We start from the raw sequence: 17,656 nt of genomic DNA, 5'->3' as shown, positions 1-17,656 counted from the left end.
AGACCTGCGCCAGCCCCCGCTCCCCACTCTGTATGCGCCCAGCCCTCCTGGCTCCCTGGGTCCTCTCTGTCTGTCCTGCAGTTCCTTCTGCCTGGATACCCTTCTCTGCCTTCCTGCCACCAGCTCCCCATCCTTCCTCCCTGCCTTGGGCCCTCTTTGTGCTCCCAAGGCCCCGGGCAGCCCCTCCATGGTCCCCCATCTGCAGCAGCCCCTGCTTCAGGGTTCCTTGGGGCTGGGAGGGCACCTTGCTCATCACAAAGATGTGATGCCTGGCTCAGCCCCTACATGCAGTGAGCACTCTACACGGTGCTCAGAGGGCCAGTTTGGGGTCTCCCAGCTCCCTGGGCTGCTACAGGGCAGGCACTCCGGGGCCTACCCTGAGAGGAGGTTTCAGGCTCTTCTGGCCCCAAAGTCCATCAGGACCTGCTTCAACACAAGTGAGTGTCAGCAAGTAGCTGAGAAGCGGGGGCTCCACGAGAAGGACACCCAGAGCTGCAGCCATGTCTCCTCGGTCCTCCCCAGCAATGTGGGGAGAGCCACACTGTGCGTGTGCACGTGCGTGTCGATGTGGTCATGCAGGCAGGCATGTGTGTGTGCCTACAGGGCTGTGCTGTGTACAGGCATATGTGTGTATATGCATATGCACATGTACACACATGCCCATACACATGTACACACATGTGCATGGCTGCATGTGTACATACATGTGTGTAGGTGTATGTGTGGGTATACACGTGTATATGTGTGTGACTGTACATGTGTGCAGGTGTCTGAGGGTGTACAATGTGTGCATAGGGGTTGGTGTACGTGTCCTCGTGTACACGTGTGTAGGTATACATGTGTGCATGTGTGTGGGTGTACATGTGTGCAGTGTGCACGTGTAGGTGTGTGGGGTATACGTGTGTGTAGGTGTACGTGTGGTGTGCATGCATGTGTACATGTGTGCAGGTGTACATGTGTGGGTTTACATGTGTGTGGGTGTGCGTGTGGATGTACATGTGTTAATACATGAGGCCTGTGCATGTGTACATGTGCATGCATGTAAAAATGTAGGCACATGTGTGTGCAAACAGTGCACCTCCGTGTGTGTGCATGCACCCAGGTGTGCAGGTATGGACCTATGCGTGTGGGTATGTGCATGTGTGTGTGCAAGTGTGTGTGTGCAGGTGTGTGTGCATGTCAGTGTGTGCATGCATGTGTGTGCAGGTGTGTGCATGCATGTGTGCGTGCGCACATGTGTGTGCATGCAGGTGTGTGCATGTGGGCGTGTGGCTGTGTGTACAGGTGTGTGCATGCATGTGTGCGTGCGCACATGTGTGTGCATGCAGGTGTGTGCATGTGGGTGTGTGGCTGTGTGTACAGGTGTGTGCATGCACGTGTGTGCGCACATGTGTGTGCATGCAGGTGTGTGCATGTGGGCGTGTGTGTGTGTACAGGTGTGTGCATGTGTGTGTGCAAGTGTGTGTGTGCAGGTGTGTGTGCATGTCAGTGTGTGCATGCAGGTGTGTGCATGTGGGCGTGTGTGTGTGTACAGGTGTGTGTGCATGTCAGTGTGTGCATGCATGTGTGTACAGGTGTGTGCATGCACGTGTGTGCGCACATGTGTGTGCATGCAGGTGTGTGCATGTGGGCGTGTGTGTGTGTACAGGTGTGTGTGCATGTCAGTGTGTGCATGCATGTGTGTACAGGTGTGTGCATGCATGTGTGCGTGCGCACATGTGTGTGCATGCAGGTGTGTGCATGTGGGCGTGTGTGTGTGTGTACAGGTGTGTGCATGCATGTGTGCGTGCGCACGTGTGTGCATGCAGGTGTGTGCATGTGGGTGTGTGGCTGTGTACAGGTGTGTGCATGCACGTGTGCGTGCGCACATGTGTGTGCATGCAGGTGTGTGCATGTGGGCGTGTGTGTGTGTACAGGTGTGTGCATGCACGTGTGTGTGCACATGTGTGTGCATGCAGGTGTGTGCATGTGGGCGTGTGTGTGTGTACAGGTGTGTGCATGCATGTGTGCGTGCGCACATGTGTGTGCATGCAGGTGTGTGCATGTGGGTGTGTGGCTGTGTGTACAGGTGTGTGCATGCACGTGCGTGCGCACATGTGTGTGCATGCAGGTGTGTGCATGTGGGCGTGTGTGTGTGCATGCAGGTGTGTGCATGTGGGCGTGTGTGTGTGTACAGGTGTGTGCATGCACGTGTGTGTGCACATGTGTGTGCATGCAGGTGTGTGCATGTGGGCGTGTGTGTGTGCATGCAGGTGTGTGCATGTGGGCGTGTGTGTGTGTACAGGTGTGTGTGCATGTCAGTGTGTGCATGCATGTGTGTACAGGTGTGTGTGCATGTCAGTGTGTGCATGCATGTGTGTACAGGTGTGTGCTGGTGTGTGTGCAGATGTGCACACACCAGGGCTGCCCACTCCGTTGGTTTCCTCAGCACGGGCCTGGGAGGAGCCCAGGGTTTAACAGTCTGCAGGTTCCTGTTTCTTTTCTGCTGAGCCGTTGAACCAGCCTGTGTGTAACACTAGCAGCACCTGCCCCGCTGTGAAGCGGCCACAGGGCAGGTGATGCTGAAGGTCCCAGAGTCCCCTTGGTGGCCCCGGGCAGCTGTTTTCGTGCAGACAGGAATAGTCACATCTCATGGAGCCACAGGAAGGGAGGGTGCGTGGACCCAGGAAAGCCTCAGCCCGCCCCTGGCCCCACGAGGGTTCGGAGCTGCCCAGTGTCCCGGTGCCCTGCCTTTGCCTAGCAAGTCTTGGTCTCTAGCTTCAGCGCACCATGTGCGCTCCTCTGGCCGGCTGCAGATCTGCTCTGGGACCTTGCCTGGCACCCACGGAGCTGTGTCCCCACCTGTGGGGCCCTCCCCGTGGCGCCCCTCCCCGCGGTCCCGCATCCCCCCCCACGCCCACGCATCCCTGCGCCGCGCTCTGGGCTCAGGAGGGCAATGGCGCCCCCTACTGGGTGTGGAGAATACGGGCTGACTCTGGGCCCAGAGCTTTCTCTTTCCTGGGGGACCTGAGCCTCTGGGCAGGTGCGGGACAGTCAGGGGGGCCTGAGGACACCTGGGCAGCCCCTCCTGAACAGACAAGCAAGGGAGGGGGCCTGACCTACCTCAGAGGGCAGGTGGCGTCAGACCCTGGGCGTCTGAGCCGGGCCTTGCCGGTGGGTTTGTGCAAATAGAAAACGTCCCAAGGTCGCTGTCACAGGAGGCGCTCCAAGCTGCCTCCCCCAGGCCAGGTGGAGGACGTGTCCCTCAGGCAGGAGGCGCTCTGGACAGGATGAGCCGGGAGGACGCAGCCCCAAGCTTGACTGGCTCTGTCCTCAGCCAGGAAGCCTGGGACAGCGCGCAGGGAAGGCCTGCCTGTGAGGACACTGGGGTTGCACACTGTCCCCAGGGAGGTGGCCTGCCCATCCCCGTGTGGCCCCCGCACCTTCATGTCCCACACTGTCCCCAGGGAGGTAGCCTGCCCCTCCCGGTGTGGCCCCCGCACCTCCATGTCCCACACTGTCCCCAGGTGTGGGTAACACCCCGCCATGGGCACCGAGGAAGGAGAACTGTGCAGACCCCGGGCACAAGTAGTGCCTGAAAAAGTGTTATTGCTCAGCTGTTTCCTTTATGTAATCCTGCGTATATAGTCATTCATTTATAGGATTAGTGCCTGAAGTGTGACTTACTGCTTGCTCTATCTAGCTTATATAATCATACTTAATACTTACATCTAGCATACTTAGTTCCGTATAATCTTTCTATATGAACATATAGGTATTGTAGTCGGAGCTGCACTGACACGTTTAGTGCTGACTTATAGAATCCTTCCACAGAACCATACAGGAGTCTGCAGTAGGAGGGGTGCCTAGAGCAGTCACCGAACAGAAGCAGTACATGGAAAACAGCCAGACCAGGACGAGAACCAAAGACCCAGGCGGTGGCGTCCCTGCCTGAAAGGGCATACGCTGTATGGCAGGTTTGGAGCAAGAGCCTCTCCTCCTGATAAAGGAGTTGTGGTACCTGCATCCAGTTATCCAGTTCCTGTGGAAAGTCGGCCTCAGGCCTGAGATCCTGGAAGTAACCGAGGGAGAAGAACCCTCTGGTGTGACCAGTCACGGCGGCTGTACACCCTGTCAGTCTTTTCTCACCTCTGTGCTAGCTCAAATCATCCTCCCATAAATATCTTAAGAGAAGAGCACAAGTCTGTCAGCTCCCACTGCAGTGGCTTGCAGTATCCTTCTGTTAGAAACCCTTTGAAGTCTCCAGCCCCCGGATAAGAAGTGTTGTGCAGGACACCTGTTGCACACAGCCCACGTCCTTGCCTGGGTGACCTAATGGGGGTGGACCCCTTTTCTGCACACGACCCACCTCTGCCCAGTGACATGTGGGGTGGTCCCCTCACTTGTAACTCATGTGATTATGTAGCCCTATTAAGTGTATAGACGGTGGCCTCACTCACGACCCTGCCCCCTGCTTGCACCTAATAAATACAGATGCCCTTGGGCATTTGGGGCCACTGATCTCCACTCACAGGTTTCGTGGCCCCCCGAGTCCTGATGCTCTTCACCAGTTCTTCAGTGTCCTGTCTCTTTACTTCTTAGATCCTGCACCCCAACACAGCATAAGGGACACCCCACGACCCCGGGGGGCCTCCACAGCCCTATACCCAGGGAGGCCGCCTGCCTCCTCCCCGTGTGGGCCCAGCAGCCTCATGTCCCACACTGTTCTCAGGGAGGGAACTTGCCTCCTCCCCATGCAGCCCCACCACCCTCATCCCTGGGGTGCAGTCATAAGCTCCCCCCCTTCAGCCCCACATGCACACAGGCTCTGCAGCTCGAGGCTGATGGCAGAGGTGCTGCAGTGGGCCTCCATTTGCAGCCCTAGACCTGCTGCCTTTTGAAGGTGGTAAGTGATTTGTGGAGGGACAGCAAGCAAGGAACCCAGAGACGGCTTCTGTCTACACAGCCAGGGAAAAGCCTCAGCCACACTGTAAGGCCAGGGAAGGCATGGAAAAGCAAACTCCAGGGTTTTGGTGACCTGATGTCATTTCAGTGACTGGGGCTGGGACTAGAGGGATCACAGTGGGCTTCCTGGAAGAGGTGGGATAGCAGGTGGTGCTCCTAGGATGCACAGTGCTGGGGCCTGGAGTAGGGGAGGCATGGTTGGCTGAGAAGCGAGTCACGCAGATGGTCACTGTGGGGGGCGGGGGGTGGGGGGTGGGGGGTGCAGCAGGCACTGACTTTCAGGAAGGGAGCAGAGGCCAAGGAAGCTGGTAGCAGTGCTGTGTCTGGCATCTGGAGTGCAATGGGCACACTTGGCAGACCTGGGACAGCCAGGGAGAGAGCTGCTCACCCACATCCCTGCACCCTCACCCACACCCCTGCACCCCCTCACCACACCCCAGCACCCTCTCACCCACACCCCTGCACTCCCTCACCCACACCCCTGCACCCTCTCACCCACACCCTTGCACTCCCTCACCCACACCCCAGCACCCTCTCACCCACACCCCTGCACTCCCTCGCCCACACCCCAGCACCCCCTCACCCACACCCAAGCACCCCCTCACCCACACCCCTGCACCCCCTCACCCACACCCCTGCACCCTCTCACCCACACCCCAGCACCCCCACCACACCCCTGCACCCCCTCACCCACACCCCTGCACCCACCTGCCCAACCCCTCCACCCCCTCGCCCACACCCCTGTACACCCTCACCCACACCCCTGCACCCTCACCCACACCCCTGCACCCCCTCGCCCACACCCCTGCACCCTCTCACCCACACCCCTGCACCCCCTCACCCACACCCCTGCACCCCCTCGCCCACACCCCTGCACCCCCTCGCCCACAGCCCTGCACCCCCTCGCCCACACCCCTGCACCCTCACCCACACCCCTGTACCCCCTCGCCCACACCCCTGAACCCACATGCCGACACCCCTCCACCCCCTCGCCCACACCCCTGCACCCACCTGCCCACACCCCTCCACCCCCTCGCTCACACCCCTCCACCCCCCCGCCCACACCCCTGCACCCACCCACCCACACCCCTCCACCCCCCCGCCCACACCCCTGCACCCGCTCTCCTTTGGTCCTAGACGTTTGGTGCTGCGGACTGGGAGGTCTTCCACATTGGGGAGAGGATCTTCCTCGCCGTGGCAAATAGTCACAGCTACGATGTGGAGATGCAAGTCCAGAATGATTCCTACATCATCAACTCTGTCATCTACGAGCTGAATGTGACCGCACAGGCCTTTGTCAAGTTCCAGGACATTCTCACCTGCAGGTGCGTGCCGCAGCACTCCGGGGGAGGGGGCTCATCTCTGGGGCGCCCATCGTGGCGGAATCCCCTTAGTTCTTCCTCACCATCCTTCCCACGCAAGGACTGGCCTGGGAAAGTCAATCCCCCCGAGACACAGGCTTGGTTCCCAGAGCTCTGCACGTTCATCCAGGCAGTGGAGGGGGAGGGGGCTTCATGCCTGTAATGCAGAGAGGCAGCCGAGGCCCCACAGGGGAGGTTCGAGGTGCAGGCTTCGAGCAGCTCTTCTGACCATCGCCCACTGCCTGCTGGTGCCCGCTGCCACGGCAGGGTTACTCCCTTCCCCAGAGGCTGCATCCTCCTCCTCGGCAACACCAGGACACTGAGACAGGCGTGTTGAGACAGACGTGAGACCCAGGGAACCTGGAGGGGTCCGTATGTAGGACAGGGTCGGGCTCCAGATGACATGCTCTGCAGGGCCACAGGAGGTTGTGTGGACACCATATTTAGCACAGCGGGCACTGAGAATCCATAACTGTCCTGACCAGCATGGCGCTTCCTCTGGGGTGGAATTCAGAAGACTGACTAAAACTGCAATGGAATCCATATGACTCAGACCCAGAGCTGGAATCCGGCCCATGCCCATCCGGGATGGAGCAGGCAGCTTTTCAGGTTCCCTTGGGTTTCATTCACTCCTGTTTCACTTAGTAACGATTCACCAGCCCCTCCTGGGCACTGGGCTCTAGTCTCAGCCCGAGACACGAAACTTGGAGGAGAAAGGTCTCCAGGACAAGCTGCTCTGTGGAAAGGGTGGGCGGCGGTCCAGCGAAATCTCGTGGCCCAGGCACCAAGGAGCCAGCCGGCGTGTGTGCCACCTGGCTGTGCGCGCCCTCGAGGAGCCAGCCGGTGTGTGTGCCACCTGGCTGTGCGCGCCACCTGGCTGTGCGCGCCCTCGAGGAGCCAGCCGGCGTGTGCGCCACCTGGCTGTGCGCGCCCTCGAGGAGCCAGCCGGCGTGGGTGCCACCTGGCTGTGCGCGCCCTCGAGGAGCCAGCCGGCGTGTGTGCCACCTGCCTGTGCGCGCCCTCGAGGAGCCAGCCGGCGTGTGTGCCACCTGGCTGTGCGTGCCACCTGGCTGTGCGCGCCCTCGAGGAGCCAGCCGGCGTGTGTGCCACCTGGCTGTGCGCGCCACCTGGCTGTGCGCGCCCTCGAGGAGCCAGCCGGCGCGTGTGCCACCTGGCTGTGCGCGCCCTCGAGGAGCCAGCCGGCGTGTGTGCCACCTGGCTGTGCGCGCCCTCGAGGAGCCAGCCGGCGTGTGTGCCACCTGGCTGTGCGCGCCACCTGGCTGTGCGCGCCCTCGAGGAGCCAGCCTGCGTGTGTGCCACCTCGCTGTGCGCGCCCTCGAGGAGCCAGCCGGCGTGTGTGCCACCTGGCTGTGCGCGCCCTCGAGGAGCCAGCCGGCGTGTGTGCCACCTGGCTGTGCGCGCCACCTGGCTGTGCGCGCCCTCGAGGAGCCAGCCGGCGTGCGCGCCACCTGGCTGTGCGCGCCCTCGAGGAGCCAGCCGGCGTGCGCGCCTCCTGGCTGTGCGCGCCCTCGAGGAGCCTGCCGGCGTGTGTGCCACCTGGCTGTGCGTGCCCGCCACCTGGCTGTGCGTGCCCTCGAGGAGCCACCTGGCTGTGCGCGTCCTCCGAGGTGCGGAGAAGCCTCTGGAGGGGAGTGCCCCGCCAGGCGTCACCCCAGGACCGGGCGGGCTGCAGGGGGTGCAGGCAGGCCAGGAAGCACTTTCCCTACTTGCCCCATTACCTCTGAACTGCTGGTTTTGCAAAGGTCTACAATGTTACTTACTAATACCTTACTTAGATGATTTTCAAACATTTTTTTAAAGAAGCCTCAGAATAAAGCCAGTAGCGGTGCCTGCCGGGGGCACTGGGGATTCCAGGGTGGCCCCTGCGTGGCCTGGCAGCCGTGGCAGGAAGAACGGGCACTGGGCAGCGGTGGCAGCCTCATGTCCCCAGCACGAACCCACACCCTCCAACGTCAACACCAAGAACAACCGTAGACTAGGCATTTTAGAAGAACGTTTAGAATAAGACACGTTGGAGAATGAACTGTGATTCAAAATCAGTCGTGGGATGAAATGTGCCTCGTGGAGACGGTGCCAGTCTGAAAATGGGTGACGCAGACACCTCGATGTTTGAAGCCATGGAGCCAACAGAACCCAGCTCCACCACGACTGACCACTGGGCAGCGGTGCGGACAGTTAATGAACTAAACTGTGAAGCAGAAAGTACTTACTGATTAAGGTTATGTTTAATAATTATTGTCAAAACAGCACACGGGAGCCAAACCCCCGGCCCTTCTCCCCGGTATGGGGGTTCCCTACACTTCTGGAAGGTTCGATGTGGCCTTGCCAAGTCCAAAACCCTCTCCAGGGCAGCTGAGGGATTCCTCAGAGCTGTGTAACCTCAGCTGTCACTGCCTTCAAACGGTCTGCAGTGTTTGCTTTCTACAATTCAGTGGTTTTGTTAAATCCACAGATACGTGCAGCGGTCGCTGCAGTCAATTCTGGAACATTCTGATCCCCACAGCAGGAGCCCCCTCACCCTTTGCCGGCCCCTTCCCTCGCCCCGGGCAGTCCCGGTCCACTTCCTGTGTCTGTGATTCCCTGATCTGGACACTGCAGGAAATGGACACGCAGAGCCGTGCCCTCTGTGCCTGGCTTTTCCACACAGCACCGCGTCCTCCGGGTCTGTGGCGTGGCTGCGCAGCTCAGACCGTCCCCCTTCTTGTGGCTGAGTCACGCTCCATCCATCCATTTGCTGCTGATGGGCGTGTGCGTTTCTGCCTTTTGGCCAGAGGGCGAGATTCTGAGGAATACCACTGTCCCCAGCAGGTATGGCTAGGGCTGCTTTGGAGGCAGAATCGGGGACTCGCACTAGATGCCTTATTTTGTGGTTAAAGCGAAGCCGGCTTCTGACATGAGCCTCAGTGCAGCCAGACAGGATCTCCCACCACTGCCACATCCCATGGGGCCGCTTGTCTTCCTCGGTCCTGGGTCTTCTCAGGTCCAACTGAGGAGTCACACTGACCCGGGGCCCATGGCTGTGCCTCCAGACCAGGGCATGTGATCACGGGCATCCTTGTCCTCCTCCCGGAGAGCTGGCACAGGCTCCATGGGGACCAAATTATAACCTGCCAGCAATGGAGGTGGCTCCAGATGTCACCCTGACTGACCGAAGGAGTGAGGAGCCCAGGGCCCCACAGGCTCTGCCGGTCTCTGGACACCTCCAGGCTCCCTGCCTCTCCTAGGGACCTTTCCAAGCCCCTCCTGCAGACGGCTTCTCAACTGCCTCCAGGGAGGCCCCAAGATGAGGCCCAGCAAGGGAGGGGCCCCTCTGCGGCCTCAAGTGGCCACAGCCCTGAGGCTGCTGCACGCAGAGGGCCGGCCTGTACAAGCCTTCCACTTCCATTTCCTCATCTCAAGATGAGGGGCTGATGCTGACAGCTCAGCAGGTGGGCTCCTGGGGGTAAGGGCTCCAGGAAAGCCACCTGCCAGACCCCTCAAACCGAGCTGACCCCAAGCACAGATGCAGCCTTGGCAAATTCACCTTAGGCTTACGTCTAAGACAGAACTCAGCAAAGTGTCTGCAACAGGAAGCAGCGTCCACCTGCAGGTCAACATCTGTGACCCCGCAGGTCCTGCAGGCCCCTGCTGGACTGACCTCACAGCTGAGGACACGATGCTGAGAGAGGCAGCGGTGGCCGTGGCGCTGTGATTCCATCTCTGTGCAGTGTCCAGAATGGGAAATCGAGCTCCTGCCTGCAGCAGGCGCCGGAAGCCTGGGACTTTTTCTGATTGTTTCAAGCTCTTAAAAGTGGACTTTTCTACCCCGGTGTTCCCAGCAGTGTTATTCACAGTGGCCACATGGAGGAAATTACCCGTGTCCATCTGAGGATGGGTGGGTGAACACAACGCATCCATTCACACAGAGGACGCTACTCAGCCTCAAAAAGGAAGGAAATTCGGTCACACGCGACAACACAGATGAGCCTTGAGGTCCCTGGTGTCTGAGCTACGTCAGACACAAAAGGAAAATACTGTGTGGTTCTATTTCTATGCGGTCCCTAGAGCCCTTAGATTCATAGAGACAGAGAGTGGAGTGGTGGGTGCCGGGCTGGGGAGGGGATGGGGTGATGGTGACTGGAGGGAGAGCTTCAGTTCTGCAGGTTGACGAGTTCCACAGGGGACAACGGTGACAGCCACCCAGCAGTATTAATGTGCCTCATGCCCCTGATCCGTGCACCTAAAGATGGCTGAGGTGGTACATTTTATGTTACATATATTTTACCACAATTTAAAATTGGAGGCCGGACACGGTGGCTCATGCCTGTAATCCCAGCAGTTTGGGAGGCCAAGGCGGACAGATCACTTGAGGTCAGGAGTTTGAGACCAGGGTGGCCAACATGGTGAAACCCCATCTCTACTAAAAATACAAAAATTAGCCAGGTGTGGTGGTGGGTGCCTGTAATCCCAGCTACTCAGGAGGCTGAGGCAGAATTGCTTGAACCCGGAGGTGGAGGTTGCAGTGAGCTGAGATCATGCCACTGCACGCCAGCCTGGGTGACACAGCGAGACTCCATCTCAAACATAAAATCAATAAAATTTGAAATATTTTTAGGTAAACAACTAATTTACATTTTCCCGGAATAGACCATACTCATCTGTGACTTTGAGAAAACCACTCCCGACTCCGGGCCCCGGCTCCTCCTCTGTGAATTGTGGCGGTGCCTTCAGGCCAGGCCCCCAGTTCTCCAGCAAGGTCCGCTGTGTGCTGACACCTGCCCGCTTGTTCCACAGTGCTCTGGACTGGGAGTTTTTCTCGGTGGGAGAAGATTCCTTCCTGGTGGTCGCTAACTCCTTCGATGGGCGCACCTTCTCAGTGAACAGTATTATTTACAGGTAATGAGCTGTGAGCCGCTTCCTCCCGGCACCTGGCTTCCCCTGGGGGCTCGCCACCTCCCACAGGTGCCCCCCAGCTCACAGCGAGTCCCAAGTCAGCTGCCGTTTCCCGAGATTGGCTGGGCCTGGTGGACGGCCCAGGGCTGGCTGCACTGGTGTCGGGGCTGAGCCGGCCCCTGCCCTGGCTGTAGCCACAAGCCACGCGTGCCGGCACTTCTGCCTCTGGAGCCTGGCAGGGATGCAGTGTGTGGACATCCTAGCCCCGGAGTTGTGGATATTTAACGTCTCTCTCGTGGACACTGTGGTCTTCTCACCACGTTTATTTCTAGGAGTTTTCCAAGTATTCTAAGTTTAACAAACAGGGTTGGCTTTTTTTGAATTTTCATTTGCAGGTGCTCATGACGACAATCATCTTTTGCATCTAGCCATCTCACCAAACTATCAATTCTAACAGCTTTTCTTAAAAAGATTCTCCGGAGAGTTAGAAATTACATCTGAGAATAAAGAACATGTCCCCTTGATTTCTAGGGTTCTGATTGAGTCTTTAGTTGCTTCCCCAGCTAACGATTCCAGAACAATCTGGGATGGCACAGAAGCGGCAGCCGTCGCACCGTGCCCTGGTTTAACAAGCGCATCTGAGCATGGTTGTTCGATGGGCTGTGGGCCGTCCGGGCCTGGGCTGGGGTCTCCTCCGGCGTCCGTGAGTGCGTGGTGCCGTTCCGCTGTGCTACTGCCCATGTCTCGATTTAGAGTGACAGATTTCCTCCAGTCTGGGGCCTGATGCCACTTGGTGATGATGTGTAATTATTTAAGAAGCTGCTGACTTCAAACGGCTTATCTTTAAGCTTTCAGTGTCTGTAGGAAATAAGGCTGCTCAGGGGTTTTCTTTTGGGGACTTAACTTTATCCCGTTTAAGATGAAGCCTTACGATGAATACGCAGTGCGGGGCTTTCTAACCGCACCTGTGGGCTGGGATACTATGAATAGCAGGACTCTTCCCTCATTTCTGACAGCTGGGTTCAGCTCAGCTGTAACACCATCCGGACCTGGTACCTTTTTCATAGTACCTCTTCCCCCCGCCACACACACAGGGTCTTGCTCTGTAGCCCAGGCTAGTAGAGTACGATGGGATGCTCTCAGCTCACCACAGTCCCAAACGCCCAGGCACCAGCAATCCCCTCACCTCAGCCTCCCGAGTAGCTGGGACCACAGGCATGCGCCTCCACGCCCGGCTAATTTTTGTGTTTTTAGTAGAGATGGGGTTTCACCCTGTTGGCCAGGCTGGTCTCAACTCCTGACCTCAGGTGATCCGCCCGCTTTGGCCTCCCAAAGTGCTGGGATTACAGGCGTGAGCCACCGCGCCCGGCCACAAATGCTACATTTGAAGGCGAAGGAAAAAGGATGCGTGACTTGATAATCCCATATGACTCGGGGGATCAGCTGGAGAATAAAACCAAGCTGTCCTACTTCACGTTGTACACAAAAACACATTTCATATGGATTGAAAGTTCAAATGTGAAAGAAGAAAAGCTCGCTGCTGCTGTGTAACCTCAGGGTTCCATGAAGAAGCCGAGCCGGGAAGGAAAGGCCTGGCTCTGGCCACCTGTGTAACACTTAACGCGGAGACAGACGTCCCATTCAGAATCAAAAGAGGAACTTTCCCACGCACGTGACAGAAAAGGAACTCTTACCAACCAGGAAAAGATGAGAAAAACAGACAAAAGATAGGAATAGGAGTTTTTAGTAGAAAAGTATGAATAAACAGGAGAAGGGATTTGTTCTCAGAGCAGAACCCTGACAGGTTTCCCTGAATGTGTTTGGAAGCGTTTTAAAGATGGACAGTGGAGGGGGTGGGGGGGTCCCAGCCTGCCCTTTTCCATGAGAACAGGAATCACCGTGGCTTCTCCAGAAAGCAATCTGGAAGAATTTAATAGTTTAATTAAATTTAAACAACGGGTGACCTTTGATGTCAACCCTGCCTTGGGGACTCCACGCCTTGGAAATGGAAGCCACTGGGATGAGTGAGTCCCTTTGAAGGCAAACCCCAGGGGCCAGCAGCTGCCTGGAGAGGGAATGAGGGCCGGGCAGCCCCTGAGTGGGGCCACAAAGCAGCAGGCAGAGCGGGGCTCCTGTGTCTGAGGACAGAGGGGCTCCCACCTGCCTGGTGGCCTGTGTGTGTTAGAGGGGCCCCAAGGAAGGTCACCTTGCACCTCATGGTCAAGGCCGGCCCTGGCAACTCCACGTTTGGGAGCCCCTGGGGTAGGACCTGGGGTGGGACCTGGGGTGGAGGGGAGCTAGCGCTGGGACCTGTGAGATCTGGGATCTTTCCTCTTCTGGGCCTCAGCCTCCTGCTTTGCAAGATGAGAAGGCCCTCGTGGCCCACAACTGCTGTGTCCATGCAGTGCCAGTTGCGGGGAACGGGAGAGGTCTGGATGTGACCCGGAGCCGCTGGGTCCCTGGTGGCGCGGGTGGGAGCAGGGGAGAGGAGCCGTCCCACAGAGCCCAGGCTGACCCCGCTGCCGTCTGTCCCGCAGGTGGCAGGGCTACGAGGGCTTCGTGGCAGTGCACAGCCTCCCCACCGTGGGCTGCAGGGACTGGGAGGCCTTCAACACCACGGCCGGCGCCTACCTCATCTACTCCAGCGCCAAGGAGCCCCTCTCCAGGGTCCTGCGGCTGAGGACACGCTGAGGCCGCTGCCATCCAGGAGCACTGGAGTGGCCGGATGGGGCGGGACCCCAGCACCTCCCCACTAATGGCCCTGGACGTCTGTTGGGTGGAACCTCGGGCAGCCGGGGCCTGGGCTGCAGGCAGGGTGCAGGTGAGGCCGTCTGCAGCCTTGGTTCGGGCAGGAACAGGCATCCACCTCTGGGTCATTCTGAGCTGCAGCCCCGGGGATGGCTTGGCCACACCCCACAGCTCTGGGTCCTGCAGGCGCTCACCCCTCTGAGTGTCAGGCAGGGATTTCACCACCAATGAAACGTTCTATAAAGATTTACCTCAAACAGCAGGCCCTCAGGCTTGTGACCCCGAGCTGGCCTCGCTCACTGTGTGTACCCAACCGCCCGAGCAGACATGGTGCTGCCCGCGATGCTGCCCACGACGCCACCACCTATTTATTGTGTTTTATCTGAACGAAACTATTTCTATTGCTCTTTACGAAACCACTCTCAGCAGTGGGCGGGTACAGCCCTTTGCCACGGACGCAGAGGGCCACCTCCCCTGTACAGGGAGTGGCCTCCCTCCCAGCCTCAGTTTACCCATAAATGCACTGGGGCCAGGTCAGAAATAACAAGCCTGGGTGTGGCCTGGGTGGCACCCCTTCCCAAGGCCCCACCCACAGGGACCTCAGTTCACTGTGGAATTGCTTCTGGGCCCAGGATTTCTTTCCCTCTGCAGCCGCATTCTAATCACAGACCCTCCAGCTGACGGGGATGAGGACTGCACTCCGTCTGCCTGTGTTCAGGCTGTCCTAGCCCCCTGATGGCGTGTCCACCCGTCACAGGCAGCAAGGACAGGAGGTGGTGGTGGGCGCGAGGACCCGGGGCTCCTCCCTCTAAATGCGTGCGGGTGCCAGAGAAAGCCTTCCCCTAGACGACAGGAGGCTCAGACACCAGGCTCCGGGGCCACACAGCGCAGACCAGACCTGCTGGGGTCTTCCCGGAACAGTGCTCCTGCTTCTGCGACACACATCGGATCAGCAACGATCCCGAGAGTTTACAATTCTCTTTTTCCGGACAAAACGTCCTGCTTTCCACATCGCAGCCTTCCGTTCGCCTCTGGTTCATAATGAGATGGGAGCCTCCCCTTGTATAGCAAATAATGCGCTCAGCGTCTGCTTCACCGGCTCTGGAGCCTCCGTGTTTTTCCTGGCTCAGGTCTTACTCCAGCCGTTGCTGTGGCCACGGGAGAGCCAGTCCCCTCCAAGGGCAGTCGCTGAGAGCCTCCTCCTCCTCTGTCCGTCCCCGAGGCCTTCCCAAGCCTGCTGGGCATGGCGGGGCAGGCCCTGCTTTCCTTACCCGTCACTCCGAGGGTCCCACTCACACACAACTGGCCTCATTTGGGGGCAGGCCCTGCTTTCCTCACCCGTCACTCCGAGGGTCCCACTCACACACAACTGGCCTCATTGGGGGGCAGGCCCTGCTTTCCTTATCCGTCACTCCGAGGGTCCCACTCACACACAACTGGCCTCATTGGGGGGCAGGCCCTGCTTTCCTTATCCGTCACTCCGAGGGTCCCACTCACACACAACTGGCCTCATTGGGGGGCAGGCCCTGCTTTCCTCACCCGTCACTCCGAGGGTCCCACTCACACACAACTGGCCTCATTGGGGGGCAGGCCCTGCTTTCCTTATCCGTCACTCCGAGGGTCCCACTCACACACAACTGGCCTCATTGGGGGGCAGGCCCTGCTTTCCTTATCCGTCACTCCGAGGGTCCCACTCACACACAACTGGCCTCATTGGGGGGCAGGCCCTGCTTTCCTCACCCGTCACTCCGAGGGTCCCACTCACACACAACTGGCCTCATTGGGGGGCAGGCCCTGCTTTCCTTATCCGTCACTCCGAGGGTCCCACTCACACACAACTGGCCTCATTGGGGGGCAGGCCCTGCTTTCCTTATCCGTCACTCCGAGGGTCCCACTCACACACAACTGGCCTCATTGGGGGGCAGGCCCTGCTTTCCTCACCCGTCACTCCGAGGGTCCCACTCACACACAACTGGCCTCATTGGGGGGCAGGCCCTGCTTTCCTCACCCGTCACTCCGAGGGTCCCACTCACACACAACTGGCCTCATTGGGGGGCAGGCCCTGCTTTCCTCACCCGTCACTCCGAGGGTCCCACTCACACACAATTGGCCTCATTGGGTCAGCACTTGTGAAAGGAAGATAAGAACTCCAGACCCCAGTTCACTTTACCAGGAAGAAAAAGTTAAGCTGAAAGCTGAGTCTGCAAGAAGCTGCCTTTCCCTCTGCCCCGAAGCAGACAGCCACGCCATCTCCACCAGCAGCTGCACTGTGTGCACCTCGTCTCACGGAAAGCGCCGGTTTACTGAGCATGACGTGAACACTCAGCGACTGCTCCCACCTGCTACTCTTCCCCTGCAGCTGGGGAGTCAGTCATGTGACCACACCCTCCCTCCCCCCTCCATCTGGCCTTTCCCCCTCACCGAAGCCCTCAACCTCATCTCAGAGCAAGGCACAGACCTGTCCCTGGGTGCGTCCTTAGCCGTGGCAAAATAAACTTCTCCACCGACTGAGGCCTTTCTCGGGTACTTCCCTGGTTTGCAGACGCACTCACGTGCTTTTCCAGCTGGGCCGTGTTCTCTCATTTGTCCACACTGGCCTCGGGTACTTCCCTGGTTTGCAGACACACGTGCCATGTGCTTTTCCAGCTGGGCCGTGTTCTCTCATTTGTCCACACTGGCCTCGGGTACTTCCCTGGTTTGCAGACGCACGTGCCATGTGCTTTTCCAGCTGGGCCGTGTTCTCTCATTTGTCCACACTGGCCTCGGGTACTTCCCTGGTTTGCAGACGCACTCACGTGCTTTTCCAGCTGGGCCGTGTTCTCTCATTTGTCTACACTGGTCTCGGGTACTTCCCTGGTTTGCAGACTCACTCACGTGCTTTTCCAGCTGGGCCGTGTTCTCTCATTTGTCTACACTGGTCTCGGGTACTTCCCTGGTTTGCAGACGCACGTGCCATGTGCTTTTCCAGCTGGGCTGTGTTCTCTCATTTGTCTACACTGGCCTCGGGTACTTCCCTGGTTTGCAGACGCACTCACGTGCTTTTCCAGCTGGGCCGTGTTCTCTCATTTGTCTACACTGGTCTCGGGTACTTCCCTGGTTTGCAGACTCACTCACGTGCTTTTCCAGCTGGGCCGTGTTCTCTCATTTGTCTACACTGGTCTCGGGTACTTCCCTGGTTTGCAGACGCACGTGCCATGTGCTTTTCCAGCTGGGCTGTGTTCTCTCATTTGTCTACACTGGCCTCGGGTACTTCCCTGGTTTGCAGACGCACGTGCCATGTGCTTTTCCAGCTGGGCTGTGTTCTCTCATTTGTCTACACTGGCTTCGGGTACTTCCCTGGTTTGCAGACGCACGTGCTACGTGCTTTTCCAGCTGGGCCTTGTTCTCTCATTTGTCCACACTGGCAGAGTGACTGTTTCAGTTTACGTGACGCTGATGGTGCCACAACCGTTCCAACTTCCATCTCAGCCACACCCCTTCATTCCCCAAACTGTTCTAGATTTGGCCTTATTTTGGAAATCAGAGCCTGGCTTGAGTAGCTGAAAAATCTAAGACCTTCTAAGTAAAGTTACCAAACACTCAGTATTTGGGTCGCAAACCTGAAAGCATCCGAGCAGGTCTCAGCCGACTTCGAGGGTTGTGGTGCCAAGGCTGAGCATCTGCCAGGGTAAAAGCAGCTCCAGTCACAGTGGGACCTGGGGCCCGGCCTT

The 17,656-nt window shown here is 58.5% G+C and overlaps 1 protein-coding gene across 3 annotated transcripts in view; it reads left to right on the top strand.

Annotated features, from left to right (window-relative positions):
- TSPEAR (thrombospondin type laminin G domain and EAR repeats) overlaps positions 1–16,454 on the top strand; it is a 218,745-nt gene extending 202,291 nt beyond the window's left edge. The window contains exons 10-12 of one of the 3 annotated variants that reach the window (XM_017967093.5): positions 6,082–6,269; positions 11,100–11,201; positions 13,736–16,454. In XM_017967093.5, the coding sequence (XP_017822582.2) occupies positions 6,082–6,269; positions 11,100–11,201; positions 13,736–13,889 (444 nt within the window). In that variant the 3' untranslated portion in view covers positions 13,890–16,454. Of the gene's footprint in view, positions 1–6,081; positions 6,270–8,126; positions 11,720–13,735 lie in introns of those variants that run through there. The other 2 variants (XM_078358758.1, XM_078358757.1) reach the window with 2 other exon arrangements.
- The last annotated feature ends 1,202 nt before the right edge of the window (positions 16,455–17,656 follow it).

The sequence above is a fragment of the Callithrix jacchus genome, chromosome 21, assembly GCF_049354715.1.
Source record: "Callithrix jacchus isolate 240 chromosome 21, calJac240_pri, whole genome shotgun sequence".
NCBI classification, from domain to species: domain Eukaryota; kingdom Metazoa; phylum Chordata; class Mammalia; order Primates; family Cebidae; genus Callithrix; species Callithrix jacchus.
Note: the sequence above shows the minus strand (reverse complement) of the source record. Positions and strands in the feature narration are given on the sequence as shown.